This window comes from Gorilla gorilla, chromosome 2 (genome assembly GCF_029281585.2).
Source record: "Gorilla gorilla gorilla isolate KB3781 chromosome 2, NHGRI_mGorGor1-v2.1_pri, whole genome shotgun sequence".
NCBI classification, from domain to species: Eukaryota; Metazoa; Chordata; class Mammalia; order Primates; family Hominidae; genus Gorilla; species Gorilla gorilla.
Genome location: NC_086017.1, coordinates 42,003,008 through 42,025,999, shown reverse-complemented (window position 1 = coordinate 42,025,999; position 22,992 = coordinate 42,003,008). Strand labels below are relative to the sequence as shown.

The window sequence follows — 22,992 nt, the reverse complement described above, 5'->3', positions numbered from 1 at the left end:
TCAAAAGGCAGAGGGGATAGAGTGAACCCGGGAGGTGGAGCTTGCAGTAAGCCGAGATCACACCACTGCAATCCAGCCTGGGCAAGAGCGAGACTCGGTCTCAAAAAAAAAAAAGGCAGAGGGGAGAGAGTGTGCTGACAAGCGGCAGGAGCCACAAGCTTCCGTTCACAGCAGGGAAGGCCACATGGAGGAGGTGGCATCTGAGCTGGGCCCAAATAATAAGTAAAAGTCAAATTACCACCTATGACAAGTAACACCTGCACAGTTGCACAGGTGGCAACTCAGTTGGAACTTCAGTTGAGCCCCTGGGTTCCTGGCCCCTTCCACTTTTCCACCTCCTTCACCAAGAACACTCAATGCCCCCCAAAAAGCAAATATCCAACTGTCTAACCACACTAGCAATTCCAGTAATACCTGGTGACTATACAGAGAGCCGTGGGAGATTTTAAAACATGAACTTAGTTTGGGAAATGAGTTAAAATAAGTGTATTTTAATAAAACCAAGTTTTATAGTGAAAGAATAACTTTTCTTAAAACATCAGGCCTATAAAATGTGAGGGATGAGACGAAAAACAGAATGAGCTGGGGAATAAAAATGTCTTCTCTAGTACACAGGCAGTTTTTGATAAAACACATCAAACATAGCATTGATGTGGCCGAGCTCACCATGACAAACAGACTTGGTCATTTAGATACAGCTATTGCTCACCAGAAGACTGAGGCGCAAAGATACTTCACATGAAAAAAACATCCAATTGGGCCTCCTGAAGTTTCCATCTGCTCCCCACAGACCCACAGAACAGAGCCCTCTCTTTTCCTCTCCCACGGGGTGATGTGGAATGAAGAGGGCTAGAGAATAAAGGATGGGGATAGGAAAGCCCCCCTAGTGTCTTCTCTTCCTGAGCAATAATGTGAGAGCTTACTGCGGTTGCCGCTTATGCCTCTCATTGCAGTCAACATAGAAAGGAAAAAGTAGAAAAATTCTCTAAAAATGATGCAGGCAGAGCTGATGAGGAATTGGTCCTTGGAACTGACAGCCTGACCAAGTTCATATGTCTTCATACGGTACCAACTTGCCTGAACCTGCGAAAGCTTCTCAGCCTCTTCCTACCACACAGGCTATGGGAACTATAGGTTTCATCAGTTCTCAGACAGCAATCACTTCAAACTTCCACGTGCAGGGACAATGGAAGGGGGTAATTCTTGGCTTACACACTCTCAGCAACAGGCAGCATCATGGAAGAGGCAAGGCAGAAGCCGTGTGAAAGGAGCCTGGAGAGATTCTGGGGGGTTGGGTGCGATCCAGTTCTGCAGCTCTGCTTCTAGAAGGGGTGAGCTGCCGAGTCAGGATGGGACAGCCAGACCTTCTAGGATGAGTGCTATGCAGAGGCTAAGAGCAGGGACCATAAGAACACCTGGGGCTGGGCCCACCTAGGTCTGGACGCCCTTCCCAGCATAGCAGCCAGACTAAGGAGGCTACAAGGAGATGGAAGCGGTACACGGCAGTGACATCCAGACAGCCTCTACATTGTCACAGTGTGACCTAGGCCAACCACTCCACCTCTCAGGCCATCTTCACCTCAGATGTAAAATTCATGGCTTGGACAAGATTTTTCAAGGCCCTTCTAGTATTGACACTCTTTCAGGAAAGCTGGTGCAATTGTAGCCTGCACTGGGGCTGCAACCAGTACTGGGGCAACAGATTGACACCTGGGGACATGCAGCGGGTCTGACTGCCAAAGCCCGGAGGCCAGCCCTTGGGTGAGCTGGCCAAGTGGTTTTATTGAAGTTGCCATGCAATGTGGCGAGGCTTAGGCTGTTGGCCAACTGGTCAGATTCCTGAAATTGCTCTCTGATGCCCCCTGGACTGTGTCCCTATTTCCCCCTCCATCACAACATGAACCATTCTGAAACTGTTATATGAAAAACCAACCCCAGGAAATGTCTATGGGCTGAATGGGAGAGAACATGGACTTCTGTTCAACAAGGGGCTCCTGTCAACAGAGGAGGGGAGGCACTTATTTATTACGTGCCTTCAGCCAGCCCAGGCTAGTTACACACTGCCTCATCATCATTCCCATGACTCTGAAGTATGTACCTATCCTCCTATTTCCCAACTGGCACAACTGAGGCTCAGAGAGGTTTAGCGGCCCACTGAGAACACCTCACTGGTAAAAGACGGAGTCTGGATGCGCCCCTGGTGCCTGGCTTTGCAGCCCGCTCTGTCCCCTGTGCCTTGCTGCTCCAGTGTGGGAAATCTGCCCTTCCTCCAACCTCGGTCAAAAAGACCTGCCTGACCCTTTGCAATTGGTTGTCAAAGGAGAGTGCCTCCCTGGCCTACACCAAGGCTTGGGAGGTAAAAACGGTAGCTTAGGTTGGGCATAATCCTAGCACTTTGGGAGGCTGGGGTGGGTGGATTGCTTGAGCTCAGGAGTTTGAGACCAGCCTGGGCAACATAGTGAAACCCTGTTTCTACTAAAAATACAAAAAATTAGCTGGGCATGGTGGCACGCACCTTTCGTCCCACCTACTTGGGAGGCTGAGGTGGAAGGATCACTTGAGCGGGGGAGGCGGAGGTTGCAGTGAGCCGAGATCATGCCACTGCACTCCAGCCTGGGTGACAGAGTGAGCCTGTCTCAAAAAAAAAAGTAGCTTAGGGGAAGAAAAGGTAATAAAAAATAGCAACAGCAAACCTTATTGAACTGTTCTAAGAGCTTCATGTATTATTACCTCATTTAAACCTCACAACATTGTCACAGGGCAGGTCCTGTTATCATGGGAACATGATAGGAAACTGAAGCACACAGAGTAAGGACCTTGCCCGAGAAGATCACGCCACACCGTGCTGCTCTAGGGCCAGTGAGTGAAAGGCACAGAGAGGCCACCGCAGAGTCCAGATGAGAACTTTCTAACAGGAAGAGCTGACCTCACCCAACAGGAAAGAATTAGCAGGAGCTCTCTGCAACCAGAACCATCCAAGCAGGACTGTATGGACAGGCCCTGAGCTCCAAAGCAGTGCTTCTATGTTGCTGTACTCAGAAAAGCCAGATGAGGGTGCCTGGGTGCTCCCTCACAGCTCCTCTGTGGCCCCTTCACTGCAGGGCATGGGAGTCTAGACCACCCCAAAGCTTCTACTAGAAGCTTTTACTAGACATTTAACCTTCCCACCAGGGGAGATCAGGAGACCTAGTGCAGGGTAAACTCCTCTCTTCTAAGAGGACCCTGGGCTGCAACCCAGTTTAGTCGCCTTATGACAGATCTTGAAATCTTCATTCTCTCCCTCCACCACTTATCACTGTCAAAAGAAAAATAAACATACTGAGCCAGTCAGAGCACGTTTGAACAGCATCTGAGCAGATGTCCTCCGAGATCGCTCAGATGTGAAAGTTATCATTATCCACTGTGCATTTAAATCTGCTTTAAACTCTTTTGGAGCTAAAAATACCATAATTTTCAGAAAACAGACGTGTGTAGCCCTTCCCCATCTCCTGAGTGACGGAATACTCAGAGGCAATCATCCACTCTTGAGTGTACTCTTTCCAGTTCTGAATAGGGGTGGGTTGGATGGGGCTCAATTCCTCTCCCACTTCCACCTTCCCACAATAAGAATAAAGAACAGGAGAACCAGCCCATGCTACCTGCAGGTTACATAAACATTCTCACCACCCAGCAAGAACTGCCTCTCTGAAACCCAAGTCAGTACTCACTGTTTTCTCTCAGTCCAACAATCCATCCGACTTCTCCTGAGGCTAGCTGCTAAGAGAAGACTGTCTGCAGGGTTTGGGATTACTAAAGGCAAGGTGCCACATATTGTTTGCTGCTGGCCCCTGTCTAAGGCAGCCTGGCTGAGATGTCAAGGAAGGCTGAGGCAGGCCCACACTTGGCCCACCTAGTCGGTCGCACCAATATGAAGCTGCCTTAGCTGGAAGAGCGTTGTCCAATAGAAGTTTCTGCAATGATAGAAATGTTTTATATTTGCTCTATCGAATACAGTAGCCATTAGCCAGCCACTGAGTCTTTAAAATGTAGTTACTGTGACTCCGAAATGGAATTTTTAGTTTTTAAGAATTTTAATTAATTTGAATGTAAATGTAAATAGTACATATGCCTAGTGGCTAGCATGTCAGATTATGTAGGCCTTGCTCTCACTCACATAAAGGTGCTTTTGGGCGAGCAGTGGCCCTGACTACAGATGAGACCCAAAGCTGGGCATCCCGGCATGGTTTACCACAGCCAAAGCCCTGGAGCAAACCTACATGCCCAGCAATTAGAACTGCAGAACAGCCCCACAAAAGAACGCCACCAGCCTGTACCACGGGCTGCTGCTTTATCCCCAATCTATTCTTTCCTTCTACAATAATAGAGTCTCTTATTTTAATGCAAGTGTATGGCTATCCAGAAAAAAGATCCCCAAAATGATTTTCCAGCCTGCCTTGTAGCTAGTTATGGTCACACCTAGTGTACCCACTGAGATGAAGCCAAGTGACAAAGTTGATTTTCCAGAACCTTCCTTGAAAGATAGCTGCCACGTGCTCTTTGTCTTTTTTTTTTTCTTTCTTTCTTCTTTTTTTAACCTCGCTGCTTGGAAGGTAGATGTGACATTGATGCTCTGGTCACTTTCATAGACCATGAAGACAAGGGCCACACCCTATGCTACCCTATGCCATTCAGTGTTTGTCCTCTCCAAAACCCATGTTGAAATTCGGTGGCCACTGTGGCAGTGTTGGGAGGTGGGGCCTTACAGGAAGTGTTTTGGTCATGCGTGTTCTGCCTTCATGAATGGATTGAGGCTTTTCCTTAGAAAAAAGACTCCGGGAGTGGCTCTCTGTTTGCCTCTTCCATTCCTCTGTTGCATGAGGGTCAGCGCTCCTCCCCTCCGGCAGCATTCAAGGTGCCACTTGGAACAGACCGTGCCCTCATGAGACACCAGAACTGCTGGTGCCCGATACTGGATTTCCCAGCCTCCAGAACTGTATGAGCCAACACATTTCTGTTCATTATAGATCACCCAGTCTCAAGTGTTCTGTTATAGCAGCACAAAATGGGCTAAGGCACCAAGTGAGCTGGAAGAAGCCTGGATCCCTGCGAATTCTATAGAATAGAATTGTCATATACATTCTGGATTTTACATGAGAAAGAAAGAAACGTCTACCTTGTTCAGCCAGTACAGTTTGAGCATTCCTAATCTGAAAATCCAAAATTCAAAATGCTCCAAAATCTGAGACTTCTGGAGCACAACATCATGCTCAAAGGAAATAGTCATTGGAGCATTTTGTATTTCCAAATAGGGATGATGAACTGGTAAGTATAATGCAAATATTCCAAAAAAGAAAAAATCCAAAATCCAAAACACTTCTGGTCACAAGTATTTTGGATAAGAGATACTCAACCTGTATTATTTTGGGTCTCTGTTAATGAAACTCAATCCTGATAAAGAATCTATTAAAAATGATAGCCTTCTGGCCAGAATCGCCATCTTCCAGTAATTTACCAAAATGATGAATACAAAAGGGAAAGAGGAGAGAAGTACCTGACATATGTTCTCCAGGCCTTTTAGAAAGCATGAAGTTGCTCCTTTGGCCACATATATGTGAATCTATCAGAAAGGTGATATTGGCAGGGTGTGGTGGCTCAGGTCTATAATCCTAGCACTTTGGGAGGCCAAGGCTGATGGATCACTTGAGTCCAGGAGTTTGAGATCAGACTGGGCAACATGGTGAAACTCTGTCTCCACAAAAAATACAAAAATTAGCCAGGCATGGTGGCGAGCATCTATAGTCCCAGTTACTCAGAAGGCTGAGGCGGGAGGATCACTTGAGCCCAGGAGGCAGAGGTTGCACTAAGCTGAGATTGCGCCACTGCACTCCAGCCTGGGCAACAGAGTGAGACCCTGTCTCAAAAAAAATAAAAAATAAATACATAAGCTAAAAAACCTTTTTTTAAAAAAAGATGATATTGTAGACATCAGGGGAATGGTCACTGTTCAAAAAGGAATGCCCCACAAGTGTCACCATGGCTAAACTGGAAGAGTCTACAATGTTACCCAGCATGCTGCTGGCATTGTGGTAAACAAGTTAAGGGCAAGATTCCTGCCAATAATTAATGGGTATATGGAGCATATTAAGCTAAGAGCTGAGATAGCTTCCTGAAACACAGGAAGAAAAATGATCAGAAAAAGAAGGAAGCCAAAGAGAAAGGTACCTGGATTAGACTGAAGTTCCAGCCTGCTCCACCCAGAGAAGTGCACTTTGTGGAAACCAGCGGGAAGGAGCCTGAGCTGCTGGGACTTATTCTCTATGAATTCAAGCATAATAGGTGTGAAAAATAGGCTGGGTGTGATGGCTCACGCATGTAACCCCAGCACTTTGGGAAGCTGAGGCGGGCGGATCACTTGAGGCCAGGAGTTCGAGTAGCTGGGACTACAGGCACATGCCACCACATCTGACTAATTTTGTTTATTTTTTATAGAGATTGGGGGGGTCTCACTGTGTTGTCCAGGCTGGTCTTGAACTCGTGGACTCAAGCAGTCTTCCCACCTCGGCCTCCCAAAGTGCTGGGATTACAAGGATGACCCACCATGTCCAGCCATTGATGAGTTTCACTTTTTTAACATTAACGATCTTTAGTAATATTCTCCATAGTAGCCAATTACAAAACGTACATTACAGATGTAATACATCTGTTGGCCAGCTACAGCCTGGCCAACATGGCAAAACCCTATCTCTACTAAAAATACAAAAATTAACTGGGTGTGGTGGAATGCACCTGTAATCCCAGCTACTTGGGAGGCTGAGGCATGAGAATTCCTTGAACCTGGAAGGCAGAGGTTGCAGTAAGCTGAGATCACACCACTGCACTCCAGCCTGGGCAAGACTCTGTCTCAAAAAAAAAAAAGTTGTTAAGAAAAAAAAGACCACTAGACTATTTAAAAACACAGAAAACAATAACATAAATCAGGCGCTGTGGTGCATACCTATAATCCCAGCCACTTGGGAGGCTGAGGCAGGAAAACAGCTTGAGCCAAGGAACACAAGACCTCTCTCAGAGGGGAAAAAAAGATAACATAGATTAAACAATATACTTATGATTTTTGTACTTTTCTATATGAAGTACCTCTTAAAATTTATATTAAAACAAACAAAAAATACACCTCCAATCAAAGAAGCCAGACACAAAAGAGTGCATACTGTACAGTTCCACTTATAAAAATCCTAGAAAATGCAAACGATGGCATATAAAAGCAGATCAGTTGACTGCCCAACTGGAGGCTGGGGTGATGAGGAACCTCAAAGGGACATGTGGAGTTGTTTGGGGATAATGGAAATGTTGTGTACTTTGGTAGTGGTTTTCACAAGTGCATGTACACAACTCTCAAAACCCATGGTATTATAAACTCTAAATAGATGCAGTTTGATTACATGAATTACATTTTTTTTTTTTTGGAGACGGAGTCTCACTCTGTTGCCCAGGCTGGAGTGCAGTGGCACGATCTTGGCTCACTGCAGCCTCTGCCTCCCAGATTCAAGTGATTCTCGTGCCTCAGCCTCCCGAGTAGCTGGGATTACAGGCACACACCACCACGCCCAGCTAATTTTTGTATTTTTTAGTAGAGATGGGGTTTCGCCCTATTGGCCAGACTGGTCTAAGACTCCCATACTCACGTGATCCACCTGCCTTGGCCTCCACAAGTGCTGGGATTACAGGTGTGAGCCACCATGCCTGGCCTAATTACATGAATTACACATAAAGTTGATTTTTAAAAAAGAATATATCCTTACTAAGAGATGAATACAGCTAAGAGTTCATGAAGGACATTCCGAAGGTAGTAAGAGGCACTGGTACAAAATGATTATGCATAAATCCTTCGAATTTTCTATTTCATCCTTGTAGAGAGTTGTTTTCACATTTTTCCTAGTAAGTCAAATGTTCCGCATTTTTGAGTACAAAAAGATAATGTACATTTTGTAAATTGGCTAGTATGGAGAATATTACTAAAGATTGTTAACGTAAAAAAGTAAAACACATCAATGGCTGGATGTGGTGGGTCATGCCTGTAATCCCAGCACTTTGGGAGTCCGAGGTGGGAAGACTGCTTGAGTTCACAAGTTCAAGACCAGCCTGAACAACACAGCGAGGCCCCATCTCTACAAAAAATAAACAAAATTAGTCGGGCATGGCAGGTTGTGCCTGTAGTCCCAGCTACTCAGGAGGCAGAGGTGGGAGGATAGCTTGAGCTTGGGAGGCTGAGGTTGCAATGAGCCACGATTGTGCCACTGCACTCAGTCTGGGCAGCACAGCGAGACCTTGTCTCAAAAACAAACAAAACACACACACACAAAATCAAACTACTTGAACACTAATATCTAGTTTTTGTTTTAAAAAGGACCCATACACATATGTACACACTAAAAACATTGGAAGGGTATACAACAAACATTAACTGAGGTTATTTCAGGATGTAGGATTGTCAGTGATTTGATTTTTACTTCCTTCTTTACACCTTTCTGTTGTGTGAAAACAAGGAATATGACTATGTTATAGTCGGGGGGAAAAACCCATCACTGTTATTTATGTGATGAAAGCAACATACGGCCATGTGTCCTTGCTCTGGCAGGCTCTGATGAGAGAGGGCTTCGTTTCATTCATGCTGCCTGATTACTAACCAGAAAAGTCAAGTGGTACACAGTAACCAAAGAAACTGGGCTGAGAGTCTTAAAACCCGTGTTCACGCTCCGAGTGTGCCAGTGTTTGCTACCCTAAAGTCATTTGCTCTTTGGATCTCGATTTCCTTATCTGTACAAGACAATGGTTGGAGTTAATAATTGCTACAAGTGCCTGTTTCTCAGTTTTCAAAAATTTTAGCTCTGATGCAAACCCCCAGGAATGATGGTAACTGATCTCATTTTAAAAGATTGTGTGGGAAGTTGCAGGGAGGATGATTAAGGGCCTTCAACCCCCACCTCCCTGCATCCCCCATGAATCCCTTTCCATCAAGGTAGCTGGCACATCCACTTAGTCTTCCTGCCAGCAAAAATGAAAGCCATTCTAAGTTCAGACACAAGACCAGCATGGGTTCCCGTTAGCAGAAGCTTTTCCAAAGCCCTCACCTCAATCTAGACTCCTTCTTCTCACCCAGCACTCTTTGTTCTGGGCAGGGTTTCGCAGCTTCTCCATGACCACCAAAAACATCCAGTCACTTGAAAACAGCTTTGGAGCAGCTCAGGCCAGCACTGAGCAATTAGGCATTCACGATGCCCCTGCTGTTGAGTGGTAATTAGTTTAATGAAGGACTATTAAAAACACATAAAAATCTCAACCAACAAAAATAAACAAAGCAGCCAAAGTCAGCGTCTTACATGTATAACTGGGCCTGCATGTAATGTAATGCTAATGCAAAGAATGCCCCACACAGGCGCTTAGAAATATGCATGTGTGCTCCCTAGGAGCCCAGGCCTTTAATTGGCTTTAATTTTTTTAAATGCTCATTGTATATCATGACCACACATATATACACAATGTTAATTCTAGAGAGTGGTTTTAACTTCTGATTAGAAAAAAGATATACAATTTATGAGAAAGCATAGACGGGCATTCTTTCCACCTTTGCAACTCCCATCCAATAAAGACAGATGACTGCTGGATTGCCTAACCTCTTCCCTAGATGCTCAAATTTCTGAAGGGTGGCTTTTTGCTGCAAAAGAGATGACTCAGAAGTGGCTCAAAAGGGGCATTCACATTGATAACTTTTTATTTCCCCTATTCCCCCCACTCTTTTTTGTAGATGATAGTGAAATGAAGGCAACTTGGATAGTGAGGGGGAAGGAGCAGGTAGCTGCTGCTGTTCCCTGTTGGCTGTTCCCCCAAGTCACGGCAGAGAGAGGGACAGTGCCTAAGGCTTTAAAAGCCAGCAGCCAACAAGTCAGGAGCCCAGGTGTGGAGACCTCCCTCTACCTCAAAAGAGGGGAAAAAAAGATAACATAAACTACATACTTATGATTTTTGTACTTTTCTGTATGAAGTACCTCTTAAAATTTACATTAAAACAAACAAAAATACACCTCCAATCAAAGAAGCTGGACACAAAAGAGTGCATACTGTACAGTTCCACTTACAAAAATCCAGCAAGCCACTGGCCAATGGAGTGCGTTTCTTTAATCACATCTCTCTCGAGGGCAAAGACAAAACTATTCTTAGAAAAACCTCTACCAGCAGCAGATTATTTTTTCCCTTAATAAGAACAACCAGCCAAACTAGTAGAGTAGCATAATTCAGAGGAAACAAGATCCTTTTCCTGCTCAGGATGAAGTGTGGGAGAAAAACATGAATGAATAGAACCATTTGCTCCTGGGTGAAACCCTGTCATCAAGGAACTCCCATGCTTTCCAAATATCAATGCTGCCAACTTCCCAAAGACCAAAACATCACAATTCCCCCATATTTACAAGTTAAAGCAAGCCACGAGTAAGAGAGGAACTGAACCACCCGGGAAAGGCTGCAGCAAAACAGGAAGTTATAAACAAGACTCTCAATTCACTATTCTTCGCTGATGTGGGTGCACAGAACACAGAGCCCATTCTTGAGGATTAGACTCAATGATGCTAACATTTGCCTTGCTTGATGAACTCCTCCCCTGAGGCTGACTTTACCTTAAGCGCACCACAGAGTTCAACAGTGTCTGCATCATCAACCACGGTAATTCGAAAATTTGGAGTCTGCAGAAGTTCTTTGAAGAGAAGGCCGTTCTCCATTACTTTGCTGCCTGTTGAAAGGTTAGACAACAAGGATATTAATAACAGCCTCTAATCTTAATTTTCACACCTAATACACTTCAAAATAACTTTCTACTTACTATAAAAGTAACATGTTCATGATAGGATATTTAGAAAACACATAGGAGCAGAAATAAAGTAAAAAGATCCCGTTTCCAATAGAGGTGATCATTTACAATTTGACATACATTTTTAACTGACCGAATGTGAATCTAAAGTTTTTCTTGGCCAGACACGATGACTCACACCTGTAATCCCAGCACTTTGGGAGGCTGAGGCGGGCAGATCACGAGGCCAAGAGATTGAAGCCATCCTGGCTAACATGGTGAAACCCCATCTCTACTAAAAATACAAAAAATTAGCTGGGCGTGGTGGCACGTACCTGTGGTCCCAGCTACTCAGGAGGTTGAGGCAGGAGCATCGCTTGAACCCAGGAGGTGGAGGCTGTAGTAAGCTGAGATCACACCACTGCACTCCATCCTGGGCAACAGAGCGAGACTCTGTCTCAAAAAAAAAAAAAGAAAAAAGCATGATTGTCAACAAGTAAAACTACACCAAGAAGTGACACAATGTCAAAATAATCCAGGCCATCTGAGGGTTGAGAGAGGGTGGGGAGTGGATGAAATGAGACTGGCCAGGAGTTAATCATTTCTAAAGATGGGTGACGGGCATGTGAGGTTCGTGACACTACTCTACTTTTCTGAAAAGTTTCATAATAAAACACAATATCTACACCCAATACTTAGAAACACAGTCTACTCTGTAGCATTACTGTTCTTTCATTTAGCTGAGTTCCCCTTTTCCAAATGTTAGAACTATGTCAGTTTGTGCAAACCGTTCTCTTCCTTTTTAAACAGTCCACCAGGCTGTCTAGGTGACTCTGTGCAATACTGTTGCATCATCTGGGTTGGGTAAACCAGCCCCTGGCCCCTACATCATATTACAGCCTCATCGTGTCTCCTCCCACTGCTCAGTGCCTCCAGCATGAAGCATGCTCCCGAACATTGCAGACCAGCCCCTCCCTCAAGTCACTTTAATCCAGCCATCTGCAGCTGGAAACCTGGGTTGCTGGTGAACAAACTGAGGAATGGGCAGGGGAAGGCACACTCTTGGCTTGCCATAGATACAAGGTAGGGTCTATGGGTTCCTTTGCGGCTGCAAATAACGCAATGCCCATCCAAGAGGTGGGCTTGATTTACAGCAATCTCATATTTTCTCAAAGGTACCTTTTAAAATTTATTACCTTAAATCATGGATAATAGGTAGTAACTGTATTTATTTATTTATGAGACAGAGTTGCTGTGTTGCCCAGGCTAGAGTGCAGTGGCACTATCTCAGCTCACTGCAACCTCCACCTCCCAAGCTCAAGCGATTCTCCCGCCTCAGCCTCCTGAGTAGCTGCAACTACAGGCATGCGCCATCATACTCGGCTAAGTTTTGTATTTTTAGTAAAGATGGGGTTTCGCCATGTTGGCCAGGCTGGTCTCGAACTCCTGACCTCCAGCAATCCACCTGCCTTGGCCTTCCCAAGTGCTGGGATTAAAGGCATGAGCCACCGCACCCGGCCCGCGAATTTTATTATTAATATAATACCAGTCATAAGCCAGTGCGGTGGCTCATGCCTGTAATCCCAGCACTTTGGGAGGCTCAGGTAAGTGGATTACTTGAGGTCAGGAGTTCGAGACCAGCCTGGTCAGCACGGCGAAATCCCATCTCTACAAAAAATTCAAAAATTAGCCTGGCGTGGTGGGGTGTGTGTGTGTGTGTGTGTGTGTGTGTGTGTGTGTGTGTCTGTGTGTGTGTGTGTGTTCCTAGCTACTCAGGAGGCTGAGGCATTAGAATCATTTGAGCCCAGGGGGCGGAGGTTGCAGTGAGCCGAGATCACGCCACTGCACTCCAGCCTGGGCAACAGCGTGAGACTCCATCTCAAAAACAACAACAACAACAACAAACCCCAGTAATAAACAGTGATATGGCAAGCAGGGACTCAGGGCATCTGTACAGAACAGATAATGCCGGACAGCCATGTGGGAAGGCTGCCCAAAACTCAATGTAAACCAAAGACAGGAAAATCCCCTTTCTCTGTCACACCAAGTTTTAGAGGCAATTAACCTATGTAATAAAACTCCTTCAAAACCCTTATTTTAGTTTGTGATTCCATATGTGTTTGTGTGCTTACAAGTTCCATAAGGAGCTTATGTATTCTAGACATTTGGCACCATGCCTGATACATAAGAGGGTTTGAAAAATATTTGTGGAATGACTGGATTAAAAGCCTCAGTCTGTGGTATGCCCCAAGAACGAAAGGAGACCTCACCACAAGAGGGCACTGTAGTTCACCATGACAGGATTTGAGGCCTGAAGCTGCCCTATCTTTTCCCTCCACAGAAAACTCAAGTGGGCCACGATTCCTGAACCTACCGCAATTTAAAATAGTCCCTATGCATCAACAAAGGATGTCTGGATAACCACACTGCAATGATCAAATACAGAAAATGTAATGTTTATATATATTATTATCTAACATATAATCCACATTCAAATCTCACCAATCACCTCTGCATTGTCTTCCACAGCAACCCTCCCTGCCTAATCCAGGACCCCACACTGCACTTAGTGCTCATGTCTCCTTTTTTATTTTTAGAGACAAGGTCTTGCTCTGTCACCCAGGCTGGAGTGCCATGGTGCGATCACTGCTCACTGCAGCCTCCACCTCCCACGCTGAAGCAATCCTCTCATCTCAGGCTCTTGAGTACCTGGGACCATAGGCGTGCACCACCACACCTGGCTAATTTTTGTATTTTTAGTAAAGATGAGGTTTCGCTTGTCATGTTGACAAGGCTGGTCTCAAACTCCTGACTTCAGGTGATCCGCCCGCCTCAGCCTCCCAAAGTGCTGGGATTACAGGTGTGCACCACCACACCTGGCTAATTTTTGTATTTTTTGTAGAGATGGAATCTCATTATGTTGCCCAGGCTGGTCTCAAACTCCTAGGCCCAAGTGATCTCCCACCTTGGCCTCCCAAAGTGCTAAGATAATAGGTGAGAGTCACCACGCCTGGCTCGGTAATATATCTTTAGTCCTCTTTATTCCGGGACACTCCTTTAGCCTTTCATTGTCTTTCATGACACTGACTTTTTTGAAGAGTCAAAGATACCATTGGCCTGTTGTTTTATAACATATCTCTTACTTTGGGCTTGTCTGATATTTTCTCATGATTAAATTCAGGTTATAGGCTGGGCACAGTGGCTCGCACCTGTAATCCCGGTACATCAGCAGGCTGAGGCAGGAGGATCCCATGAGGCCAGGAATTCAAACAAGACTCTACTTCTAAAAATTAATTAATTCAGGTTATATAAAACAATCTTTAAACATCACTTTCATATTCTATCTTACTTTCAATGTTTTACTTAATTTTTTTTTTTTTTAAAGAGACAGGGTATTGCTGTCACCCAGGCTGGAGTGCAATGGCGTGATCATACCCACTGCAGTGACTACAGCCTCGCTCAATCTCCTAGCCTCAAGGTGATCCTCCCACAGCAGTCTCCTGAGTAGCTGGGACTACAGGTATGTACTACCATACCAAGCTAATTAAAAAAATTTTTTTTTTCTTTTTTGGAAACTCCCAGCTACATTTCCCAGGGTGATTTCAAACTCTTGGCCTCAGAAGATCCTCGGCTTTAGCCTCATGAGAGCTACTCCACCCAGAAATGCTTTACTTAATTTAATTCAGGTCATCAGTGCTTATCACAGTCCACCCCACAGAGAAGGCATAGAAGCACCGGGTAAAGAAGTGCCAGAGGGAAAGAAATGCAACTTGTGTGCTTTTATCTGTTTTTTAAAACCAAAAAAGCCTAATGTACCCAACTAGAAACTTTCCTACAACAAACAGGGCTAGAGTCCTAGCCAGGATTGGATCAGGGATTGGGATTGCAGATTAAGATTTAGTCTTCCAGAATGAACTGGGAAAGGATTATTGGCAAATAGGATTGAGTTGGAACAAACTAGTTAATCTTTTTGGGAAAATATAAGTAATTACATAACAATTTCACAGGCTATATTAAAACTGCAGATAAAAGAATTTACTGTAAAAGAATAAGACATATTCATATATGTATATACTAGCATACAAATATAAATAAATTTTTTCCAGAAGAATATTTAGAAACTGCTAATAGTAAAAGCCATTAAAAAAGAATGAAATCAGCCGGGCGCGGTGGCTCACATCTGTAATCCCAGCACTTTGGGAGGTTGAGGCAGGTGGATCATGAGGTCAGGAGATCAAGACCATCCTGGCCAACATGGTGAAACCCTGTCTCTACTAAAAATACAAAAATTAGCTGGGCGTGGTGGCGCATGCCTGTAATTCCAGCTACTTGGGAGGCTGAGGCAGGAGAATCGCTTGAACCAGGGAGTCGGAGGTTGCAGTGAGCCAAGATAGCACCACTGTGCTCAAGCCTGGCGACAGGGTGAGACTCCATCTCAAAAAAAAAAAAGGAAATCATGTCCTTTGCAGCATCGATGCAGCTGGAAGCCATTATCCTAAGTGAGTTAACATAGGAACAGAAAACCAAATACTGCATGTTCTCATTTACAAGTGAGAGCTAAACATTGGGTACTCATGAACATAAAGATAGCAACAACAGATACTGGGGACTACTAGAGAGGAGAGAAAGGAGGGAAGGATTGAAAAACTACCTGTTGGGTACTATGCTCACTACTTGGGTGACAGGATCAGTCATAACCCAGACCTCAGCATCATGCAATACACCCATGTAACAAACCTGCACAGGTACCCCCTGAATCTAAAATAAAAGTTGAAATTATAAAAAACAAAAAAGAAACTGCTAACAGTGATTCCCTCTGGGAAGAGGGAAATGGGTGGGAAATTACAATCTTAGTTCTACTTTTCCACCTTCTCATGGTGCTTGAATTTTTTTTTAAACCTGTGTCTGTATCACTTTTGTAAATGACAACCTGGGCAGGTGGTATCATAGGCTATTCTTTTCTTCTTTGTATTATCTGTGGTACTTCTCCTCTCCAACAAATATTATTTTTCAAAAAAAAGTTTTGTATCCAAATATATGGAATTGCTGATGGAATGCTATGCAGTTATGAGGATGTACAGTATGTTAACAGACTCTGAAAGGTTTTTGTTACATATTCAGCGAATAAAGCAATTATTAAACAGTATATGATTCACTACAAACATAATAGTTCATACAAATAGAAAAAAAGGATATATAACAAAATTATCAAAAACTTAAAATGGCTTTCTTTTGATTATCTCTATCTTCCATAATAATCATGTAAAATACCTCCATAATTAAAAATAAAAATTAAGGTAGAAAATTCCAAAAAAACCCTAAAAAGTTCTACGTATAGGCAGGTATAAGAATCTGGAGCTACATTTTCCTGTGCATTCATCTCACGCAAGAGAGCCTGACATCTCTCAGAGCTTCCTTTTACAAAGCTGCCAAGGGGAAATGATTCATATTGCTTGCAGGTTTGATAAGGGTGAAAGTAAGTTCTGCAGTGGTAGATAAACTTTTGCAAAGCATCTGAAAATACAATAATATTACTCTTCCAACAAAGCATCCTTTAATATAGTACACGGACACTTGAGAATTCTCAAAGCCCCTTTTAAAAGAAATGAAAATTTTCATAACGTCAATGTGAGAATAATGTATCTAATGTATAATGTGTAAGAGTAGAAAAGGCTTACTAGTTCAGGAAACAGAAGACTCAAATTTGTTCCTGGCTTCTACATTAGTGTGTGATCTTGGGGCAGGTAATTTATTCTCTGAGTCTTATCATTCACCTGAAAATGGGGGTCATTCAACCAATTTTTAGATCTCACTGGAATCAATGAGGATCCAGATACTAGCATCTGTAAGAAAAGAAAATTTGGCCTTCTGAGGCCAGGGGACCCCTACCATGGATGTAGCCACCTGTTTCTTGGTACAAGCAACCTTGCACTTTTGTGTTTAACCTCAATAATTCATTATTGGATCACAGCAAGTCAGAATGCTCTTCTTGGCCATATTCATTTATATTCATTCTGGAGGTTGTTGAAACACTTCAGTTCCACAAAACAGCCTCCCTAAGTAAAACCCTCGCCCCACTGAATGCCCAACTAAGGAATGTTAAGAGGGACAGGGAAGAGTCTATTACAGAAAATATCAGAAATGGAATATGTACATGTTCAAACATCAAATGTCCAGACTCCTGGGGTCCCTCCCAGGCAGTGCTTACCGATGGTGGTCTCACAGAACTTCTCTGCAGCCACCTCATTGGCAATGTTGGCTCCCATCAGCACGCTGATGTCAATACCCATCTTCTCACGGATGATGTCAGAAATGAGTTTCAGCCCCTCGGGGCCCTCGTCTATGCCCTACAAGGATGCCAAGAAGTTAGGAGAAAACAAACCACCAAATCAAAGAGGCATGGGATAGTAGATGTCCCATGGCTACACAACTTGAAAAATGTCTCCTACTTACAAGAGTAAAAGCATCTATACTGCCTATGTACAGCTTAAAGAAGAATCAAATGAAGAAAATAAACATGTACTCATCACTCGTGTTAAGAAATAGAACGTGACTGACACCACTGAAGTCCCCTGTGTGTCTCCTCTCAAGTTCATCCTCCTTCTACCCCTGCTCCCCAGGGTGAACCACTGTCCTGAATGCTGTATGCATTGCTCCTTTGCTTTTCTTGACTATTTTACCACATCGGATGGTCCCTAGACAATGTTATACGTCATTATCCCTGGGGTTTCAAGTCTATAAAGAGAGTTGTGCCATTCACCTGTGATGTGCTGTCTTGAACTACAATACTGTTTTAGAGATTCACTCATGTGGCTGCATCAAACTTCTGGTTCGTTTCTGTTCACTTACTGCACAGTATTCCAAAATGAATAGTTCACATTTCATTTGTCTACTCTCTTGCTGATGACATTTGGGTTGCTCTGGTTTGCCTTCATGAACATTCATCTGTAAATGCTCTGGCACAGCCTCTCTTGGGAGTTCTTAATCTTTCCAACGACATGGGCCTTACCCCTGGTAGTCTGGTGAAGTTTATGGAATCATTCTCAGAATTTCATATGTATAAAACAAAACACCTAAAATAACCCAGGAATCCAATTATGTTGAAATTTGTTTAAAAAACAAATTTATGATAAAGTAATATATGCACTGTTTTATTAATGCAATTAGAAAAAGATGTCATGGCAGGTCTAACAATTACCACAATTTCCAAGTAGTGATGAGTATAAATGATACCTTGAGATATCAGAAAAAGGTGTAAACTGAAATGAAAGCCCTGCGACTCCTATTGACAAGGTCTCAGGTCCTGCTAATACTGCTATTACTGAAACTTTGGCTGTGAGCTGCACTCATAAATGAAGAGAATGCTCATTTCACTTAGAGGTTAAAATGAGTTAGAATGCAAGGATTTTTTTCTACCACATTTAAATGCATGAACTTCCTGTATCAACCTGTGGACCTTCAGAGGTGGTTCATGGAGTTCTGGTTAAAAAGACATGCTTTAGGGTATATATCCAAGAATGGGCACTAATGGTTATTAATTTCCCAGCTAATTCAAACTGCTGGTGCTTTCCAGATGGCAGGCTGAGCCCCCAGAGTGGACTGGAAGGGGTGGCACAGCTCTTCACATCACTGCTGTTGCTAGTCTGCTGCAATGGAAAGCAGCCCACTCTCAATCTGAGCTAAACTAGTCTTATATTTTTTATGACTTTTGGGCATCTTTAAGAGCACAAACAAAAAACCGCCACAACTTCCCCTTCAGCTCCAAATCTCAAGCAGATGAAAGTGTGAGGAAATGAAATTTCCTGATAACCAATGTCTAGCCCTGGGCAGCATGCACTCGAGTTACCTTGATGAGAGTGATTCCCAGCGCTTTCTTGGGCACTCTCCCAGTGATCTCATCACAGATTCTGTGAATGAACTGGTGGGGAATGACAAACACCAGCAGGTCTGCATCCTGCACAGCCTCGCTGAGATTTGACATGGCAACCTGCAACCAAAAGGCAGAGAAGACCGTTTCTCCTCTTATATCAAACCTTGCCTGTCCACATGGTTTCACTCACTGACCATTTATCAGATGCCTACTATGTGCAGAGCATTGCACAGATAGACAAGGAAGGCAAGTGTGTTTGCTTTGCCTTCCTTATTCCTTATGGGGGTCTGAAGCAGAGGGTTTGCCTCTGTCACCAGCTGGGCAGGTGAGTTATCCTCTCCACCCCTCAACTGCCTTATCTGCAAAAGGCACCACTAATAACACTATGTGGGTTGCTCTCTGTTGCTCTCCCACCTCACCAGCCCCCCATCCATTTTCCGCTCTTCTCTGCCCCATTCTGTTCTCAGGAGGCTGCTTTCTCTAAACTATTTCCCCAGGCTCCCTTGTTCTCTGGCTTCCAGTGGGCTTCAGCCAATGGGAGGCACTGTCAGGAGATCAAAGGATGGGAGGAGAGACAGGTCAAGGGTATTTATCAGCCTCCTCGGGCCACTTCTGCCTAGCCTCACAGTGTTTCTGGCTTGGCTTCATTCCACAGCTGTCCCTGCTGCCAGGCAGCCCCTTTCTAAGGCCATGTCTCTAAGCCCTCTTCAGGCTGGTGACATGTTCTTTCCCTGACCCTTTCAGGGGTGGTAATGGCTTCCTGCTGTTGCTAATCTCCGAGCACTTCACCAACCCCTGTTGATTCCCTCGACCCCATGGCCCCTCTGTAAATGATCCCACACTAAACTTTCCTTTGAGAGTGCCACTGTGAGGACTAAATGATATAGAAAACTGCCTGGGACTTGATATACACTCAACACATGTCAGCTATTAGGACGATTTCTTTCCTTAAGGGTGAAGATTAGTTTAACACGGCAGAAGTGAAGGCATGCAGTGCGGACTGCAGGGTACATGGTCTGTGGCAAAGGCTTCTTGCTGCGCCTAGTATCTGTTCTTCCTTATTCCTCAGCATTAGAACCCCTAGTTTCAAGCTGGGCTCCTGAATGCCAGCAAAGAAGGCTATGTTTCCCCGTGCTCCTTGCAGCTAGGTGTACCATGTGACTGAGTTCTGATCAAGGGAGCATCAATGGAAGTGCTGCCTGTGACTTCTAGAAAATGTCCTGGAAGGTCCTTCTCCTTCCTTTTGCCAGTAGGAATGTGAAGGCATGGCGGAAATTCAGACAGTCATCTTAGAGCAGAAGGAGGACAGCACATGCCGAGATGGCAGAACAGTGGAATCAAACAAGTCTCTGCCACCATGATGCTACACCAACCACAAATGTCTTTACATTAGAGAAAAATGCACAAACATTTACCTTGCTTAGACCACTGTTATTTTAGGTTTTCTGTCATATATATTTAAACCTAACTATAACTGACTTAGTCCCCATTAAGCATTCCTGGTTCCCAAAATGAAAGGCCTTGGATGAAGATTCTTCTCTGAGGAAATCGTGTCTGTCACAGGAACATCATTCGGAATGGGCCAGCCTCTGAGGAAACCTAGTTTGGGGGTTGTGATGGAGATTGCCAACTCCCAGCCAAAATTCCTTCTCCCCTTTCTCTATAATCACAGACCTGTAAGCTGGTCGCTAGTCATCTAGCCAGGGACTGTGTTTCCCAGCAGTCCTTGCAGCTACACATGGCCATGGACCAAGTTCTCATTGTTGGATGTGAGAGGGAGAAGTGGTTTCCACTGACAGCCCAGAGCCCTCAAGACAGTGGGTTGCCTCCTCTACACTTTCTCTTCCCCCCTTCTGTGAGCTGAAAACCTTGGTAACTTAGCCTTGATCACACTGAGGGTTACAAGGCTTAGGAGATGGTACAGGGGGAAAAAACAAAACAAAAAACATGGGACCAAGAATAATAGTGTAAAGCAAACCACTGGAGTATTTCTATGTGAGAGGAAGACAAGTCTCTTGTTCTTTGTCACATTATTATGTCTTTTGCAGTATCTTAGCCTATTACCTTGACTAATACCTGTGCTAAGAGTTACTCCCTCACACAAAGGATTCCCCAAAGAAAATGTATCTGAAGTTTAATTCCCTTATCCCTTCAGGAGGTGTGGAGGACTTCCATAATTTATTGCCTAGCCTCCATTCCCCTTCTTCCTAGAAGAAGTTTCCTTAAACTTCCTTTCAAAAGCTACATCTTCCCCATTTTATCCATGCCATTTGGGTGGAATTGGCCCCTACCCCATTTCAGGGGTGGTTCTTAACTTGTTCAAGCTAATTGGCACATGAAACAATCAGAGCCAACAAGAAACCAGTAGATGTCTTCTGGGAAACAGATGCTTCCTTATTCTTCAGGAGTAGCCTGAACAATGTCTTTCCTTGAACAGTGTGGGATGCTGCTGTGAAGTCTGGAACTACTGCAACCATGTTTACAAATGTGAGGGGAGAACCTACGCCACGGGGCTACCATGTGGATGAAACCAACTTTGTGGATGGCAAAGCAGGGGAACAGAGGGAAAAACAGGGCCCTGTTAATATCATGTAACCTGCTGGTTCAGGCTACACCTGAAGCCAGCCCTGCCTGGATCTTTAGTTACAAGAGCCAAAACATTTAGCTTTAAGCTGATTTGAATGACAACCTAGAGTCACTCCCCATAGAGCAGATCAAAACCCAAAGCTCAGCACTTCTCCATCGTTAGTGGCAGACCCAAAGGCAGGGAAGGCCTATTTGCCTATTTTCCTCTTTGAAAAGGCTTCTCCAGATTGGTAATCTAGGCTAGGTAGTACACAAGTGGCGAAGATTTATTACAAAAAATCCACCTGCTACATTATTCCTCTCCCACCTGGAGACTCCACCCCCTCCAACAAAGCATTTTCTGATTCTATTGCATTAATCTCCTGATGCAGGCTGGGTGCTATGCTCATGTCTGTAATAATCCCAGCACTTGGGGAGGCTGAGGTGGGTGGATCACTTGAGGCCAAGAGTTTGAAACCAGCCTGGCCAACATGGTGAAACCCCATCTCTACTAAAAATATAAAAATTAGCCAGGTGTGGTGGTGCACACCTGTAATCCCAGCTACTTAGGAGGCTGAGGCATGAGAATCACTTGAACCTGGGATGGGGAGGTTGCAGTGAGCCAAGATCGTGCCACTGCACTCCAGCCTGGGCGACAGAGCAAGACTCTGTCTCAAAAAAACAAAACAAAACAAACAAAAAAACAACCCTCTCGATGCCAACCCACAATTGGCCTGTGTGTCGTTTATTGGCAAAGCTCATTGTTTTGTTCTCATGTGTTTGCCTGTGTCCCACCCATCTTCCCACGGCCTTCACAAGAACTCCGATCATTCCTTCCCCTTCAACACCGGCCTTGCTCAGATGGACATTTATGCACCCTACTCCCTCGTTCATATGGAGCCTGGCCGCCTGACTTTTAATTAAAACCTATTCCTCTGGACCTACTGTTTCTCCTCTTCCCCATCCACCTCTAACACATACACACTCCTCCCTTTCCCCCTTTGGGGCATTTTCAACATGGTGAAGTGGAAAAAACACCAGAACCAAAGAGAAAAAATATAGGTTTGAAGGTCTGGGTTGCATATCTGCAACTGACCAGCTGTGTGACCTCTGGCAAGCTACTCAGCTTCATCGACCTCAGTCACTCCATATGTAAAATAGAGACAAAAATTACCTTTCCGATCTGGCTACCTCACAGAACACTTTCCAATTAAGTAATACGAGTGACAGTGTTTTGAAACTACAAAGACCTTAACAAATGAAAGCGTATTCATCAGAAAAATCTACCCGTGTCCTGCAAATCCTTAACTTTTAAGGAATCGGCCTATTCCCATGTCTCTTGCTAAAATACATCCCCAGCCAGGCTCAGTGGCTCATGCCATAATCCCAACACTTTTGGGAGGCTGAGGTGGGAGGACTGCTTGAGCCCAGGAGCTCAAGACCAGCCTAAGCAACACAGTGCGACTTCATCTTTACAAAAAATAAAAAAAATTAACCAGGTGTGGTGGCGAGTGCCTGTGGTCCCAGCTACTTGGGAAGTTGAGGTGGGAGGATCACTTGAGCCCAGGAGGTCGAGGCTGCAAAGAGTTGTGATTGCACCACTGTACTCCAGCCTTGGGGACAGAGTGAGGCCCTGTCACAAACAAACAAACAAACCATTCTCAAGGAAGCTGCTAGCTGGCCAGGATTTCTTCTGTCTCTTACATTTCCTTCTTAATAAATCAAAGAGGAACCTGCAGGT

The 22,992-nt window shown here is 44.4% G+C and overlaps 1 protein-coding gene across 2 annotated transcripts in view; it reads right to left on the bottom strand.

Moving 5' to 3' along the window:
• Window positions 1–22,992, bottom strand: part of GPD1L (glycerol-3-phosphate dehydrogenase 1 like) — a 62,336-nt gene that overhangs the window by 11,108 nt on the left and 28,236 nt on the right. For both annotated transcript variants that reach the window (XM_031009540.3, XM_055383350.2), the window contains 3 exons: window positions 18,663–18,803; window positions 17,025–17,163; window positions 10,647–10,759 (listed from right to left, as the gene is read on the bottom strand). In XM_031009540.3, the coding sequence (XP_030865400.1) occupies window positions 10,647–10,759; window positions 17,025–17,163; window positions 18,663–18,803 (393 nt within the window). The remainder of the gene's footprint in view (window positions 1–10,646; window positions 10,760–17,024; window positions 17,164–18,662; window positions 18,804–22,992) is intronic.